The sequence below is a fragment of the Anopheles maculipalpis genome, chromosome 2RL, assembly GCF_943734695.1.
Source record: "Anopheles maculipalpis chromosome 2RL, idAnoMacuDA_375_x, whole genome shotgun sequence".
Lineage (NCBI taxonomy): Eukaryota > Metazoa > Arthropoda > Insecta > Diptera > Culicidae > Anopheles > Anopheles maculipalpis.
The window spans coordinates 21,749,475-21,765,668 of NC_064871.1; the positions used below are offsets into that span (position 1 = coordinate 21,749,475).

Here is a 16,194-nt window from a genome sequence, read left to right on the forward strand (position 1 = left end):
GTGCTTCGTGACAACTTCAAACTGCTGCTCTGTCAAGATTAATGGTTCCAATGCGACGTTTACATGTCGCACTGTACACATGCCAAACTTATCCTAGGCCAACCAATCTGCCCAAAACGGAATCCTCGAATCAAGTCTGACAGCTGTCTGTCATGCCGGACCGTATGGGAATGCTCGCACAGCAGCAACCCGTTCGAAACGGATCGATTTCGCATAAGGTAATCAGGGTAAACTTCGCGCACGCACACACAGACAGAGCCACTGGAAAAAGCCTTTTGAAAGCTGCACGTGGTGTTTGGACAAACTTCAAACTTCGAGGAGACTTGAATTGTTAATAATTTTCTGTTCAAAGTCGAACACTTTTTATCCATTTCTTTGGTAAAAAGAAGCGTAAGTACATTCATAGATGAGTTTGAAAAAACGAACGATTTAGTGGAAAACAGTTTTACAACACACTGAACCACATGTAAAGACATAGACTCCTTCTGATGAGTTAACTGGGCCATGTTTTTTATCTTGAACTGTGCAGCAAATGAACGAACGTATTGTAAATTTTTAAACAACAATTTAGTAGCAAAATATTTGTTTACAAACTAATGTCATATACAAATCCTTTTGCTTCTGTCGGAAAACGGTAAGCACAAAGCAAGGAGCAGAGAAAAAAACAGAGCATAGGAAAGAGTCCCTGTAAGTAAAACCATTTCACAAAAACTGGAAGCGAGAAAAAAAGGATCTCTTCCTCACCGCAGGAAAGTGTAGCAGAATCACAGTTAAGTTTCTATTTATTGACCGAGTGAAAAATCGATTTCCGTTTTTTTATAATAATGATGACTATAAGCAGGACACAAAAGAACAAAAAAAACCCCTTCTTCATCACTAACTAAAAAATACCCCCCGTGGGAGGATGAATGCTGAAAACAGAAAAATCAAAACCAAACCTGTAAATAAAGTATTTTAATAATAATGGTTGCGTTGTTGGTTTGTGTTCTTTTAAATGGCTTTCACTTACTATATTCTCTTGCTATCTTTTTCGGTTCATTTACACAGCTAAAACTTTGCGTGATTGAAGCATCCGAATTATAAACAAATGGCTAATTCAGGTAACTTTTTACATGTTTTACATTTGTAACTTTTCATAACAGACATGTACTTTAAAGCGATTACTTTTCACTCATAATTATAAGATGTTGCATTGCCGTCCGAGATTAAAGTATTGCCATTTTTCTAACGACGACACTGGTACCACTTATAGAAATACAAACAAGCTGATTGTTTTCAACAAAACTATGATACAACATTAAATTACAACAGTAAAAAAAAAGAATAATATTATTTCATATAAACACCGAATTTCCGACATACAAACAAATGTAAATAATTAATTTCGCTCATAATCATTTGCTGCGCATAAGAATATAAATTTGACCCCTTTTAAGCTCAGGCTATAGGCAATGGTCTATGAAATCGTTCGTCGATCGATTCCGGAATAAAGAGACGAATGCAGTTTTAGCCACGCAAAGCCTCTTTCACCGGAATTAGACGTAAAAATCAATAACCGACACGTTGCATTGCATACCTTCAGGCGTATCATCTGAGCGAATCACGCCGCATGAAATTAATTTTCCATGGTAACTTACCAGGCAGCAAATGCTCATTACTGTAAGTAACGTAATATTTCAAATTTCCAATATTTCACGGAACTTAGGACGATAGAACATGTAATTTTGGCACGATAAACTATCTGTCGGGACAACTTACCGGAATCGCTTGAAATGTATTCACTGCCTGCACTATAGCGAGGGTTTGGTTTCGCTGGTTTATTGTACCGAAAATATTCAGTGGAAATCATTAAAATCTCGTAATTATATATCTACGGTACATAAAATTCTAAATTTCCTGTGACACCATACACCAGACACAAAATACACTTTATTCAAGGAAAACAATTAAGCAACAACTGTCGAAAACAAGGGACTGAAAAGTGTCTTTTGCTGTGCAAACCGGGCTGTGCGCCGTAATTCGAGCGTATAAATCCGGGGATTGGTTGTTCTTTCTTGTTCTCTCTTGTTTAGTTTATTAAAAACAGTTGTCCCATTTTCTACGAAAATTCAAAACCCCAGTTTGTCAGCACTTTCACAACTTCGAGCAGCTCTAAAGTTTGGATAATTACGATAGTGGTGTAGCTTGATAAACGGATAATTCTCACGACGATTCTCAAAGTGTTTAGAAAAATTAATTTACATTGAAAAAGAAGCCTTTCGGGAAACAAAACAACTACTGCAACTCCTTTATTAAACTGCAAAATGTATAAATTCTTACAAATCCCTCATACACAGCTGAACTAGCCTACCGCTGTCCGGGAAACACGTCCATAACCGTCATCAATCTGCAGCGCCCGCGACCACCCCCGTGTACATCTCTACTGGGTAAGCATTTTCTTCAAATTTTCAATCAACACCGCCGCTTCCTGTTCGCTGAGGGCACGTCCACGCAGCCGCCCGTTCATATCATCCAGCGTGGCCTGAATAAAGTCGTGAATGCCGTTCGAAACCACGTTGGTGATCGTGTTGCGGAAAATGGTCGTAATGATGTTGACGAAAATGTTGGCCAGCCAGTCAACGAGCACGTTACCACGGAAGCGAATGCTTAGATTGCTGCAAAGACGAAACGTTAACGTACAGGGAGACCATTTAGTGCGGTGGTGGCCAATAAGTGATGAAATGTTCCAGTAATCACACTGTCAATGTCAATGAAAAAATGTGACACAAATAGATGAATAGCGTTACGATCGAACGAAAGCAGTGAGCGTTGCCGATTTTGTTTTTAATCCAACCGTCACGCGTAGCGAAAGCTTTTGCGCCCGAATCAACCGGTAAGCTAGGGGGGCAAAAATCCAAAACACTACATACTCAGCCTCAGCCTGGTGCCCTCGGATCGGCAAACATGATTCGCTTACGATGCGATGAACCGACATCCGAACGACTACGAGAATGGGCCAAAAGGTGAAGCCGAGTGCGATGACGATGGCGATTGGGACGATGATTTGTCCTTTATGGTACCCATTTGCTATTTGGTCCCGTCACTTTTATCATTCGTCGGAATCGGAAACCGTACGCTGCAAATCCTGCTCCGACACGAAACAGACGTACTAGTCGGGGTACACTATCGAAAGATAGCGCTCGGAGTGTTACCCGTACGCTTTTGCAGAGCTTTTCAATGCCAATCCCGCGTGCGCGTTGTCCGCCCGCAGCTCATGCTTCTCAGGAAATGATGAAAATTTATGACGAAAAAATCGGCACCGTTCGGTACCGGAAGGTTCGCGCGCACACACTCGGCAACCCGGCTGGGAGTTTGTGTATGAAGTGGTGATATTTTCCTCTTTTTTTTTGCCTACATCTCCAGTGATCGGTGGCAGATTTTCCCACCGGAGCGAAGGCAGTCTTTTGAAAAGCGTCAACGTGTCTCTTACGCCTGTCGTTTCTTGTCGCATTTTTCTTTTGTCTTTCAGCATCAACCAATGAAAAGTAAATAAAACGAACAATAAAATAAACTTCACCGATAATATCCTGCAAGATGGAGAGCCAGAGTACGGCATCACTCGCGCCAGCCCGATGGGCCAGCCCTTCCATCATTTGCGATTCTGCTTGTCGATAATACCGGAACTTTTGCAAAACCGAACCGAGTTTGCGGAGGAAGTTGGAGTTTCTTCCCATTTTAGCATTTTTGTGTGTCGTTTGCTGTTTTCTCCTATACCGAACACGGTTCCGGCTTTCCGGCATCGCTACCCCAGGACGTGTACGTGCCTGGGTTGCACAGTAATGGTGGTAAAGAAACTTTTTATCTAGATTTCGCTCTCACTATTCACGGTGCTTACGAGCAAATAAGTATGTTAAAAACTATCAAAATGTGCATTCGTTACTCGATCGGAGTGAATGGGCCAGTGTGGGGAATTTAAGCACATTTTAAATAAATCTCCATTTAGCACACCATAAACACTATCTCAGTTGAACGGTTTATGGTATGAAAAATACAAAAGGAACGAACAAAAACGCAACCTGCTCTTACCATTACCTGACCGTGGGAAGATTACGTTTTCTCGTGGGGTTTTTTTTTGTGAAAAGTTTGTTTTTGCTATCTATCGTTTTCCACGGTGAAAGTGAGATCACAAAAGAGCTACTAAAAATCATTTCCACTTCAATTATGTCTATTCAATCACGTTAAACAACGCTAAAGCCACAAGCAATGAATGTGAAGCACAAAAGCGTACATGTCAAGTGCTGCGCATTGTGGCCGGCCGGACCGTCATTATTGTAGTGCTGCTACCCCTTCGACTAGCGTAGCAAACATCCACACTCCCATCGTCAGCGCCAGCTTTAATATCAGAATCCGGATCATCCGACCACTTTTTATCCAACCCCGTGTGACATATGGCTGTCTGTGGCTGCTATAAATATGTTTTTTTCCCCACTGCTTCGTTCCTTCCTCGTTAGCATACTGCACGAACGGCACTTAATGTTTTATGCCACACGTAATGACTGTCCGTTCGGGGATACACCAACGTGTGCGGGGTGCCATACTGCAAACTACATAAAACGAACACTATTGACAAGTGTGTGAATTATGGATGTGGTTTTATAGAGCAGATTAAACTTTGTTTTTCTTTTTGTTTTTCCTGTTTTTTTATAGCTGACATGCAATGAAGATCATTTAGATAGAATATAATTAAATCAATGTATATAAATACCGTTTATTGAAAAAAGCCAATTTGGGAGGACTAAACCATCTGTGTATTAGTTCATATGGTTTTTGGAATTAGAATAGAAGCGTGTTTTGTTTGGACTGTTGTTTTCATCAACATTAGCTCTATTTTACTCGGTTCTGCGTGGCCTTACTACGGCACTACCGGGGTTCAAACTCCACCTGGAATGTTCTCCGGCAATAAGGATTGAATATTCAACTACGTGGGATCAGTGAGCTAAATGGTCGTCAGTAAAGTTAGATCCAAAGAACGATAAGTTCAGCAAAGGATCGAACGATCTGTTTTAGATATTCGATAATGCTAATTTCATCACTGAGCACTTATCACTGAGCTCCAACGTATTTGCAACGATCAGGATGACCTGATCCAATGCATATGCCGACGATATCTCAGTAGTGATCATTTCCTCATCCAAGATAGAGCGCGTAAGAGAAGCGATCGAATCATTCGGTATCTGCTCGGGGGCTCTGCTCAACCCTCTACAAAACAATAGCACTGGACAAAGAACACACAACGCCAGCCAACCAGATGCAAATTCCTTGGCTTCGCACCGAAGAACGTCTTCGACTGCTGGGAATTTTGTTATCCAGCAGCTGCCGAAACACTCAGATAACTGGCATATAGTTATCCAAGTGTTTCGGCAGTTGATACGCTACCACAGGGTTAGAAACCTAATCCTGTGCCAAAAAATAATCCTTCTAAAAATGTTCTTGTTACCCAAAGTATAGTACATTGCGTCGATCTGTGGTGCTCGATTGATGGAAATCGCTACAATCACCGCACTCATCGGCAGCTTCCTTTGGGATGGAAGTGGAGGAATAAGAGTACCCCTGCAACAGCTGGCTCTTCCGCGAGACCGTGGTGGGTTGAATCATCAAATTACGTCTCTTAAAGCACCTGCCCTTCTATGTAATCGCTAAGTGACACATAGAGAAAGCTTGTGTTTTGACGCTTGTGTTTTTCCATCAAACTACCCATGTTTAAAAATTGTGATCCAACACCTAGCAACTCTTCCAACCAAATATCGAACAGCAACATCATCCAAAGCTCTGATAGCTGAAGCAACGAAAGGTTTACCCGATTTTAAGGTTGCGTTGGAATTTCCTTCCATACCGTGGAAAAAGGTTTGGAAAAAGAGCAGTTGCAGGAGGCTTTCTTCCGAGCAAAGATCATGCCTGTTCCTGCTCATAAATTCGCCTCATGTCCTAGGGTCGCTCCGGCATGGATGATGATGCAACAAGCAATAAAAACCGTAATTCCCAATGTGATACCTAACTTCAACGATTTGCATGTTCCTATTCTAGACGGAATAAGACCATCGCATAGAACAATAGTTTTAAAGATTTTTGCTAATTATATCATCCACATCGCTAGAAACAACGATGCTGTGATTGATGTAAATATACTGAATTTTTATTTGTATTAATGTTTTTTTTCTGTATTATTTATAACACACAAATATATTTTTCAGCAAACTAAAACGCATCAACACTTGCTTTGCTACTTTGAGCATTGCTTACGTAGCAATGTAATGGAAATTTGTAGAGGAAAAAGGTGTAAGAGTGCACGTTTTGTGATTTTATTTGAACCCAGGTACGATCGTTCGATTGAAGGAACGGATTGGCTAACTAGGCTGTCTGATACCACGTAGATGAATGATCAGACCTCACTAGGGGAGAACGGTCTGGCTGAGAATTGAGCCTCCGGGAAGCAGGTGTAATTTTTTTTTTTTTTTTTTTTTTTGTACAAAACTGCTTTCTAAATTTTCTAAATTTAAGTCTGTAAGTTGGATTTAAAATTTGTCCAAATGTCTTTAAATGTTCAGTGAACATTAACCGGTTTGAAATTTACCGGAAAACATTACAGACGTTACATTAAGCAATAAATGGTTTGGCCAAAATTTTAGCTGCCGATAAGATGATGCCTAGGGTCATTCAGTTTTTAGAATATTGAACTAGGATGTTTCAGAGTGCGTTTCAATGTTCACATGAATCGTTAGGACAGTTTTAGAGGAGAATTCAAAACAATTTAAAGCCTCAATTTTGTTCGCTGAATTTATAGCATAATGTTACTCTTCCCTTGTTCTTGAAAGAATGTCTCAAGATACGATTTTTTTATTGATAAAGGTTAAACAAAATGTGAAAGTATAGGCTTTGACACTTTCCAACTGTAACTTTAACACTTGCAAGCTGTACTTCTCCAAAAGTCTAAAACAGATTGTAAGCTCAAACAGAAACCAAGAAGACAGTTAAACGGAACCTCTTCTTTTATCAGCCTGATTTTATCTTCATCTCAAATCATTAAAACAAAATCAGTCATATTTTGCAGTCGTTATACCGAAGGATTGATCAAAAAGTGCAGGCTCTTAACACTGCCCTATTGCAGTTAAAGTTCCGAAAAGAGACAATACATACAACCACGATAATTGCATTTTAAATTATGAATACGTATGATTAAACCTTCTTATTAAATGCTCTCTTAAAGTTCACATTTATTCTGGTGGAAAAAAAATGCTCTGAAACATGCAATGCATAAAGCAATTAAAGTACGATCATTGATTTCAACCTGCAGCATCCCATAAAACCATTAATTCGATCATAAACATTTTAATCCATACTTCTGTAGCATATGTGTGTGTTTGTGTGTGTACGTACGTATGTACGTGGTTTTGTATTGTAAAAAATGTCACTATTGTGCAGGATTAATCAATTTGTAGAAAATATTCAGTGAAAATAGCACACGTTCCGATTCACGCTCGTTGGTGATGGTGAATGGTGAAAATAAAATTGAATGGCCACCATACTATGCATACGAACCATTCGTGATAATGACACACACACACACACACACACACACACACACACACACACACACACACACACACTACCCCACACGCGTATCTAGCCATCGTTGTTCAATTCTATTTGCTGAAAGGATCCATTTACTAAACAACGAGCACGAGAGCAACACAGAGCGGTTATCGTCACCCGGTGAAAGAAACCCCAAACAACAGCCCTGTGCGATGCGAGCGAGATTGATATCACAAAGCAAAAGTGGATGAAATAAAAATCTTACTAATTCGATTGTTACCTACCAACTCGCTGGCAGGCAGACAGCGTGAAAGGTGGAACATAGAAAGCAAAAAGGGACAGTACAGCCACTAGGCAGTCGTGCCGTTCTAGCTCCGCATGTATGTTCCGACTGTCGTCACACGTGCTGTGCTCCACTGTGGTGGCATTAGTGGGCTCCCGGAGACACACAAAAACACGGGCACACATTTGCGTTGCTTATCTTAACAGTTTTATGCTTGTTTATTCATACTGTTTCCGGAAGTTTTCCCACTCCGGCCACACCCCATCTCCCCGCCGTCGCCGATTGTGATCGGTCGCGATAAAACGCCTTGGCACGGGCAATACAAATAGACAAACGCCCTTGCCCGTGCTGCCCATTGGGATTAAATTGTAGGCAGTAAATAAAATGCGTAAATTTTAATATTGAATCACAACTTTACCCAAAATCAACAAAGCAGGGGTGCGTCAGGCCGATAGCAATTTGGGAAGAAAAACAGGAACGACCAGCACCACCCGGCTCGGCCCGGCCCGGCCCGACACGTTACTGTGTGAATTAGCTTGAGCACAGCAGAATAGCAGTGACAATTTCACGATTGAATGATGTTCAATCAAAAGGAAACGATGATTGTTACGTTAGCTGTTCTATAAAAGTGAAGTTCACACAATTTGAATACTCGGAGCAAGAAAACAGGTTCCACTGCTGCCAGCCAGTGCTCGAATGATACGTTTTCGAAAGAAAAGAAGAAAAACTAGAAAAAACAACACTTTCATGATCATGAACGCCAACGATAGTGCGAGATCTGGAAGACGTGGCAACAGTATCAAGCTTGTTTTATCTTATTTTTCCCTGTTTCACCAGCAAATATACTGCCCGTATCGTATTGCAGCACTTGAAAGCACTGCTCCAGGCAAATCAAGTCTAGAATACGACAACCCACGAAAACCCATTTGCCAGATAAAAAAGCCCACCCTGAACTGGATGCCCGTAGGATATTTCTACGAAACGATTGTGGTGCTTGCGATGTGCGTGTAAGTTGAGGCTAGAAATGTTTCTGTTCCATTTTCGACGGCCTGATAGCAACAGAGTGTAGTGCTCGAGAAGAAAAAAACTGCAAACTTTACTGTTGCCTGCCATGGTTACTACACATGGCGCACGGTTCGATGAGCACTATTGATTCACCGGCGACAATATCCTGTAAGCCAAATATTGAACAGGGACCGGCTCATTTTGGTTGACTTGTGGATTGATATTGCTAAAACAATGCTTGAGCAATTTTGTAACGTACGGTTGGGAACAATAAATTCATGTAATGGGAGCCACTCCATCATCGGTTTCGTGGAACACAGCTGACGATTTTCGGCGTTTTGTGCAGGATCTTTTAGCACAATCTTGTCTTACAATGTTTGAATGTTCAATTTTCTTAGAAGCTGAATTGGTCAGTTCTGTGCTCATAAGGAATAATTTAAAGTTTTTTTTATAAAAGGGACTGCTTTTCCGGTATTTTATCCAAACTTTTTAATCAACCCGTTACACTTGGGAACAATTTTAGTGAAACATATTTTTTGGGGATTATTTAAACGTTTCCCACGCTGGTGAATGAGCAAACGGTTCAACGTCAACATCTAAATCTCACCCGCCACATTCGTACTCAAATGGCAAATGGATCGACATCTCCTCAAAGCAAAGTTTTCAGTGCTTCCAGTTAATTCAAAAGTTTCAAGAGTGAATCACTTTACAGACGTGAAATGATGCCACCTGCGCACACAAACACACACACTCAAACCAACCGAGGCGAAGCTTAAAATAAACTCCTCGCTAATAATTAAATGCTTTGCTGCCAACTTTGCCGATCAAATAACTCATACGCACCACGTTCAACCGACTCACCCGGCCGCTACTGCTGCTAGTCGATCAACCCAAGCTTCAACCCACAAGGACAAGAAAAAGAAAAAAGGAATCCATACTGGGAAACGATGTTCGGGTGGGGTAGAACTCCGGGAACTTGGAACGTTATGAGAAACGTGAGACGTGATCAAAGGCGATGAGTGTTAGAGTGTATGAAAGTAACGGGGCGGGGCGGAAGAAAAAAGAACAAAAAAAGTCGTCATCACTTACCCCATGTTGGTTAGGCGGAAGTCCTGCATCCAGATGTAGAAATCCGTCATGTCGATGATGAACTCGCTGGTGAAAGTCATCGTCGCTACATCGACGTCAACGAAGCCGGTCGGGCCGAGATCCATGATGTGTGCGGAGTAGTCGTAGGTGAACTGAAATCGTTACGAAATCGGTCATGAAACGAATGCTGTCACTGGGCGGGTAATGGGAAAGGGCGGTGAAGAAACAAAAAACTTGAAGAAAATAATTTCTCCCAACTGAAGCACCAGCAAATCTTCCCCAGAAACCATCCCCAAAACGGGCCAAACACCTCCGGGCACGGTGCGTGCAAACTTTTCCATCCATGGAAAACTCACGCCAAGAGCAAACACCTTGGGTGGGTTTCGCGATTTTCTTTTCGGTGTTTTGCCTCACCCTAGCCGGGTGAAGAATAAACAAAACACCATCCCACACCACCACCAATCGACAACCACCTCAAACAACAACAATAATTGCCCCGAAAGTATGGCAGAGAGGCGCCCCCTAGCGCACCTTCCACAATCGGGTCTCTTTAAGCCAAACCTGTGGCGTAATAAACACTGCAACGCTAGGCAAGGAGTGAGGACCGAATGCAGAAGCAAAAAACTGAAACCATCTCGAAGAAAGCTTCGCATAAGCCAAACCCGGACAACTCTTTGCCACAGGCCACTAACCGCATCTGTCCACAATGGGTGGGTATGGGGCGTCGCCGTGTCGTCGGAAAAATATAATCCACTCACCTGCACCAACAAACACCTGACAGTGTTTTTGGCAAGTCGGCGAGTTTTCCGGCGGACACACACACACACACAGCTGCCACAGTGCTGGTAGAGGTACCATTATGCTTGGATCAGGTTTTAATGGCGTTTTGGTTTTCGGGACGCACCTCGTTCTCTGCATCGAGTCCATCCCCGCAGGACTACACTTGGGAGTGAGTTGGGAAATTTCGGCACCTTTTACGAGATCCTTCCACCAGGGTTTAGCGCTAAGAGATGTTTCCTTCTTCTTTTTGGTGTGTGCTTTTGTAACACTTGAAGACACACATACCAGCGAGAGTTCTCTTCTTTCCATGCAACACAACCAGAACAAGCAGGGCGTACAGAAAAGGAAAACTGTGCACCACGATGAAAAGCAAATTAAATGTGACTCGTTCTCGGTATCGCATATCGCCGAGGTAATAAATTTTCAAGTATTGTTTAATCACAAGACGACGAATGCGCCCAAAAAAAAAAGGGCACCCCAACCACAAGCTAGGCAGCTCCATTTTCACCCGAAACCCTCCTCACCACCAGAGGGCGTGCGATGGAACTTTATGGAAGTTGCTCGGCTGGTTTAGCAGACATGGCATCTCGCAACTCGAGAGGCAGCCTCGTGCTTTAACGCACTTTTACACACCCGACATGACACCGAACATGATAGGGGGAAACAAGCCAGTAAGCGCCCCGCGTGTGGGTTTCCAGAGAAGATATCAACACGCAACACATCTGCTATATACACCTGCACGCCCGTCAATGTGTTTCCTTGCGCAAAAGTCGTTAGAATGATAAATTTAGACAAATTCATTTTCCAACCTCCGGAACGTGTCGGAAGCATCGGGGTACAAGGCAAAAAAAAAAGTCCTCCAGTGGGAGTGACACCCCGACCCCATCACCTGTGTACGAACGAAGGCAGCGAAATGTGTGAAAATAAGGCAAACACGCCAATGCTACCCGAGTGTGCTCGGTACTTGGACGCTTCATAAAAGTGTGCCGCTATCGCCGCACCACGCAATAAAGCCCCAAAACCCTCGATTGCCGCAGAAGAATTTTCCTCGAATCTCGCTGGCTCGAAATGGCTCGAAGTCTCATCTCATTCGCATTTGACGAACTGTTTGTCATGGTGCCGGTGCAGGTGACTCAATTTCTCGGGTCCCGAGGCAGCGCACCTAACGAGTCACCCTGCTGCCTGATTCCATTGCCTGAATAAATCACACACACGCAGACCTCTTCCAGGATGATGTTTCCATCGGCAATCGCACGTCTGTTTCCCTGCCCCGTGTGTTTGTGTGCTTTTATCCCACCGAAAGGCGATGAGCGATCTTGCTGCTAGCCAGGCAAAGCCATCCCGGAAGATCGGCAGGCATTTCTCCCAGCCTTCCCGGGGAGTGTTTCCTTTGGGAGGTGAAGAATAATTTCTTGCTTTTTGAATAATTCATTCGGCCTGCAACACCCCACCCGAGGTACGAGGAAGCGGGCCTGATTTAACGAGGCGCACCTCGTTGGCGCACCAGTTTGACAACCGAGCGAGTGCGATGATATTGAATCTTATTTTACGCTTCACCGAAAACGTTGCCACCGGAACTTTGTGGCTGCTGTGGTGGTTAAGTTAGTTTTTGAGCGCTGGAAGTTATTTTTAACTATTATTTATAATTACTCGCTTTCTCTCTCTCTCTCTCTCTCTCTCTCTCTCTCTCTTGCTCTTGCTTTTGCTTACCGTTGTTTTGCTGATTGCATTTTCCCGTGCATAAAACATTCTTTGACAAGGAGAATATATTAAATTCTTGCTTCAAGCTGCTTTCGAGTGAACCATTTTTCCGAGTCTTGTCGGTAACGAGAAGAAAAATAACCATTTGCAGAATAGAAGAATACACAGAGCACTTACTGACATGGTAATACTCGGAAACAATAATATAACATGGTTTTCCTACAATTATAATTCGATGTTATGAAACACTGACAATGGTGTATTGTGTTTTTCGAACTACCCATATAATTGATTTGTTTAGCAAACATAACCACAAAATAAAAAAAATTAAGCAATAAATTCCAGTAATGGAACCTCTCCTTCGCTATTCAAATATTCACTGCTTTGTAAAGACATTTTCGCTTATAATATAGCTAAGAGGTGAGTCTTTGTAAATTGATTATATCTTCTTGGGATAATAAATGTGCATATTCATTTTTGATTATTATAATAAAGAATATTTTCTCTTTTTTTGTCCTATACCTATCTTATGTCCTATCCAGCTACCCAAGTATTTAAAACAAGAATCACCTCTTTGTCTCTCTCACTAGCTATTAATAATAGCTAGCTGTAATAAAGGAAGATTTGATGCTTATGATGATTAGATTTGATGATTATGCACTGCAGTTCTCAGACAATAACTGCAGCGCATAATACTGATAAAAAAGCAGAGCTCGGTTACACTTCTTCAACACTATTTTACTCTAAGCTTAGTTAGTCAATCATTTTGGTTTTTGTATTATCGTAGAAATTACTCACTTGTTAGTTACTTCAAAAAGCGCTTGCCATTATTGTGTCATTCTGGTAAAAAAAAATTGTGGTCTAATCTTAACTTATTTATTGCTTCAAACTTGGTTAACGAAATGGTCGCATCGCCTGGAAGGAACATGCAACGAATCCCGTCTGGACTCCCCGAGGACTGATTATCAAACTCCGGGTACGATCGAGTCAAGGATAATTGACTTCCAATTATTGGTACGATCAAGTTCGGTAGAATGCAGCGAAGGTTTTAGTTACACAAACAAAAACCCTACCAGATGCCCATAATCGGGGCACACATGATAAATAAACATGTTTCAACCACACTCAAGCTAAATCCTCCAGTGAAGCGCTTAAACTCGTGGCTTGCGGCAGATTCTTGTGAACAGTTTGTCCGCATTACATATTCGACGAAAACATTCCTCCTTTTTTTTTGCGTTTTGTTTTTACTCCCATGACATAATACTTACACCCAGCTGTCGAATGTTAGCTCCGACGGACACGCGCAGCAACTGCCGGTCGTAATGCATCATCGCATTTCCATTCCGGCCCACGCTGTGGATGGTGTGGAAAACTCCATTCGTTAGTGCCAGCTCACCGTGGTACGTAATCAGAATTGGGCGCTGGGAGGGAAAGTGAGCCAAGTTTAGCAGCGCTCATATCATAAAATAAGCACAAATTCACGGAAATACCGGAAAACTATAAGGCAAATAGTTGTACGTACATGTTCGAATCCTTCAACCACATCGGGCAGCGCCATGGGGACGAGATGAGTGTTCATCCACGGGCCCACCTGGATCATCACCACGTCGATGTAGTTGTTCATGTTCGCCGACAAAGCGGTATTACGATTTCTGGAAATGGTACAACAAGAATGTAAATCGTTTCATATCGCAAACGTTGCTTGCAACTGAGTTTTGGCAGATGGCTCGTTACAGCTAGATTTTCCACTTCAACAAGTAAAGGTAATAAGGCAGCAGTGCAATTGATAAATGTTGCCAAGAACGCTATATGGACGTATCGAAAGAATCTGTAGTTTTACATGTTTATTGATAATATCTCTGTAAGAACGCGCTACAAACTGGCTGAATTTGATAGCTCACGCGATCGACGAACATAGCTCAAACAAGATGTTTTACGTGATTTCATTCTTCGTAAACAAGATATTTCGGCTCTGTGAAAATAAGAAAATTATAAGCACCTCTTCATAAGAGATAGTACTTTTTACTTAATTAAGCCATCCCCCGAGCTGTCCAGTTTGCTCGGTCGTAAGGTCCAGTAAGTAAGGGCCAAATTCAAAGTATTTCCGGGCAATAGAAACCATATGAAAACCTCAACGCATGAAGCTGTAATAAACACTTAAAAAAGCTTTAACTTTTAATCTCCTGCTGTAGGCCGTCTGGAACTGAAATGGCTGTACTAAATTCCTGACTAATTACACATACTCGCTTTCCGAAACCAGGTGCGAACATGTATTAATCCATGCCTGTGCTGTGTTCCAGCTGATATCCCTACAACAAAGGATCGTTGGTTTAATCTTATCGTTTTAATTTATCTAAACACGTCGTTCGGTGGCGGGTAGCCCATGGGTCCATTTGATACCGTGCACCATTGTGCCACGATAAGAGATGGAGATTTTAAGTTATCGTTTACATATTGTTTTCCTTTCTATTATTGAAGTGCGCATGTTGAGAGCTTTTCTACATACATATTTTGAATTAATGTCAGATAGAAAAATTGGAATGCATTACTATAAATAATATCTACATACATATAAGTATAAAATCGTTGAAGTAATTAATACGGCCGTATTCCGTTGTTATCATTATGGAGCAATTATTTTGATGTGTAATTTATACTATTTTGCAACACACGAGGTAACCACAATGTTTGGGAAGTGACGGGATTAACTCAACAACAAGAACTCTGACTGACTGACGGATTGACTCTACGCAATCAATTCTGCACATTGAAATTTGATTTTGTTATGCGGATGATTAAAAAACCTTTGGTTTTCAATGAAATGTTATACGATATTTCAAAGCCAACAATGCATTTCATAGGCACACACTACTCACAAAGGCTAGTTTTGAATTGTTTTATAGAGTGGTGTCAATTGAAACCTTTGAATAAACAATTATTTTCATGAACAAAAAACTTCATCGATCAACTTTAATCAACTTTTCAACTGCGCTCAGGTATCACGGTCAGTAAAAAGGTCGTTGTGGGGTACAAATTTTTAATTTTCTATTCAATAATAAAAACGTACTCTAGGCTGCATTAAATAGCACTGGTGGTTTAGACAAATTAAACAAAACACCTTTTAAACGAACAGTTCAGCCATCACTTACACATCATCTTCGTACTCCGTCTCGTAACCACCGACGGATGCCAGCAGGCAAACAAGCCCTAGAGCAACTAGCGACAGAGTACGCATTTTCCGCACTTGTTAGTTCTTTCCCACCTTTCAAGTTCAACAATCAACACACTAATCACACTCGTGTCGAACTACTGAAACCTTTCCAAGACGTTCGAGCCGTTATTTATACAGCTACTCGATACCCGCTCGATCGATCGATCCGAACAGGTGCACAACGTAAAGAAACGTTCGATTAAGACGATAAGATATCTCTAAGACAGAAACAACAGTACCCTTTCGGTGGATTGCAAGAAAAATGGACGATAAGATTAACCGTCCACTCTTGCTTTCTGTTTCACCTCATATCTTGCCATGTTGAGCCCAACCGTTGCAGACACACGCACGCCCGAATACTCGTCGGAGTACAGTTTTGCCAACGATGGGCCGCTTGGGGCAAATTTTCCCAAATCGCACCTTCCGAAACCCCAGAACACCTTCCGTTCAGCGTGATATGCCGATTAGGCCGAACGAACGAGCATCGTGCATGTGAAGCGTACGCATCAAAACAACCTCCATCCCGCAAAAGGGGGCCCGCCATGCGTCGTCGTCA

General features: G+C 41.9%; 1 protein-coding gene across 1 annotated transcript; it reads right to left on the reverse strand.

Moving 5' to 3' along the window:
* Positions 1-2,419: 2,419 nt before the first annotated feature.
* Positions 2,420-15,662, reverse strand: LOC126565429 (mite allergen Der f 7-like). The gene is made up of 5 exons (XM_050222614.1): positions 15,577-15,662; positions 13,950-14,079; positions 13,696-13,848; positions 9,947-10,098; positions 2,420-2,654 (listed from the first exon to the last, which is right to left on the reverse strand). Exons 1-5 carry the CDS (start codon positions 15,660-15,662, stop codon positions 2,420-2,422), a joined length of 756 nt encoding a protein of 251 aa, XP_050078571.1.
* Positions 15,663-16,194: the final 532 nt, after the last annotated feature.

Bases quoted from the DNA above. Each gene is read 5' to 3' on its own strand.
- LOC126565429 (XM_050222614.1), bottom strand. From the start codon at position 15,662: ATGCGTACTCTGTCGCTAGTTGCTCTAGGGCTTGTTTGCCTGCTGGCA. The intron at 14,080-15,576 runs GTAAGTGATGGC...TACCATTTCCAG, and splicing joins ACGGAGTACGAAGATGATGT to AAATCGTAATACCGCTTTGT. The intron at 13,849-13,949 runs GTACGTACAACT...TTTCCCTCCCAG, and splicing joins TGGTTGAAGGATTCGAACAT to CGCCCAATTCTGATTACGTA.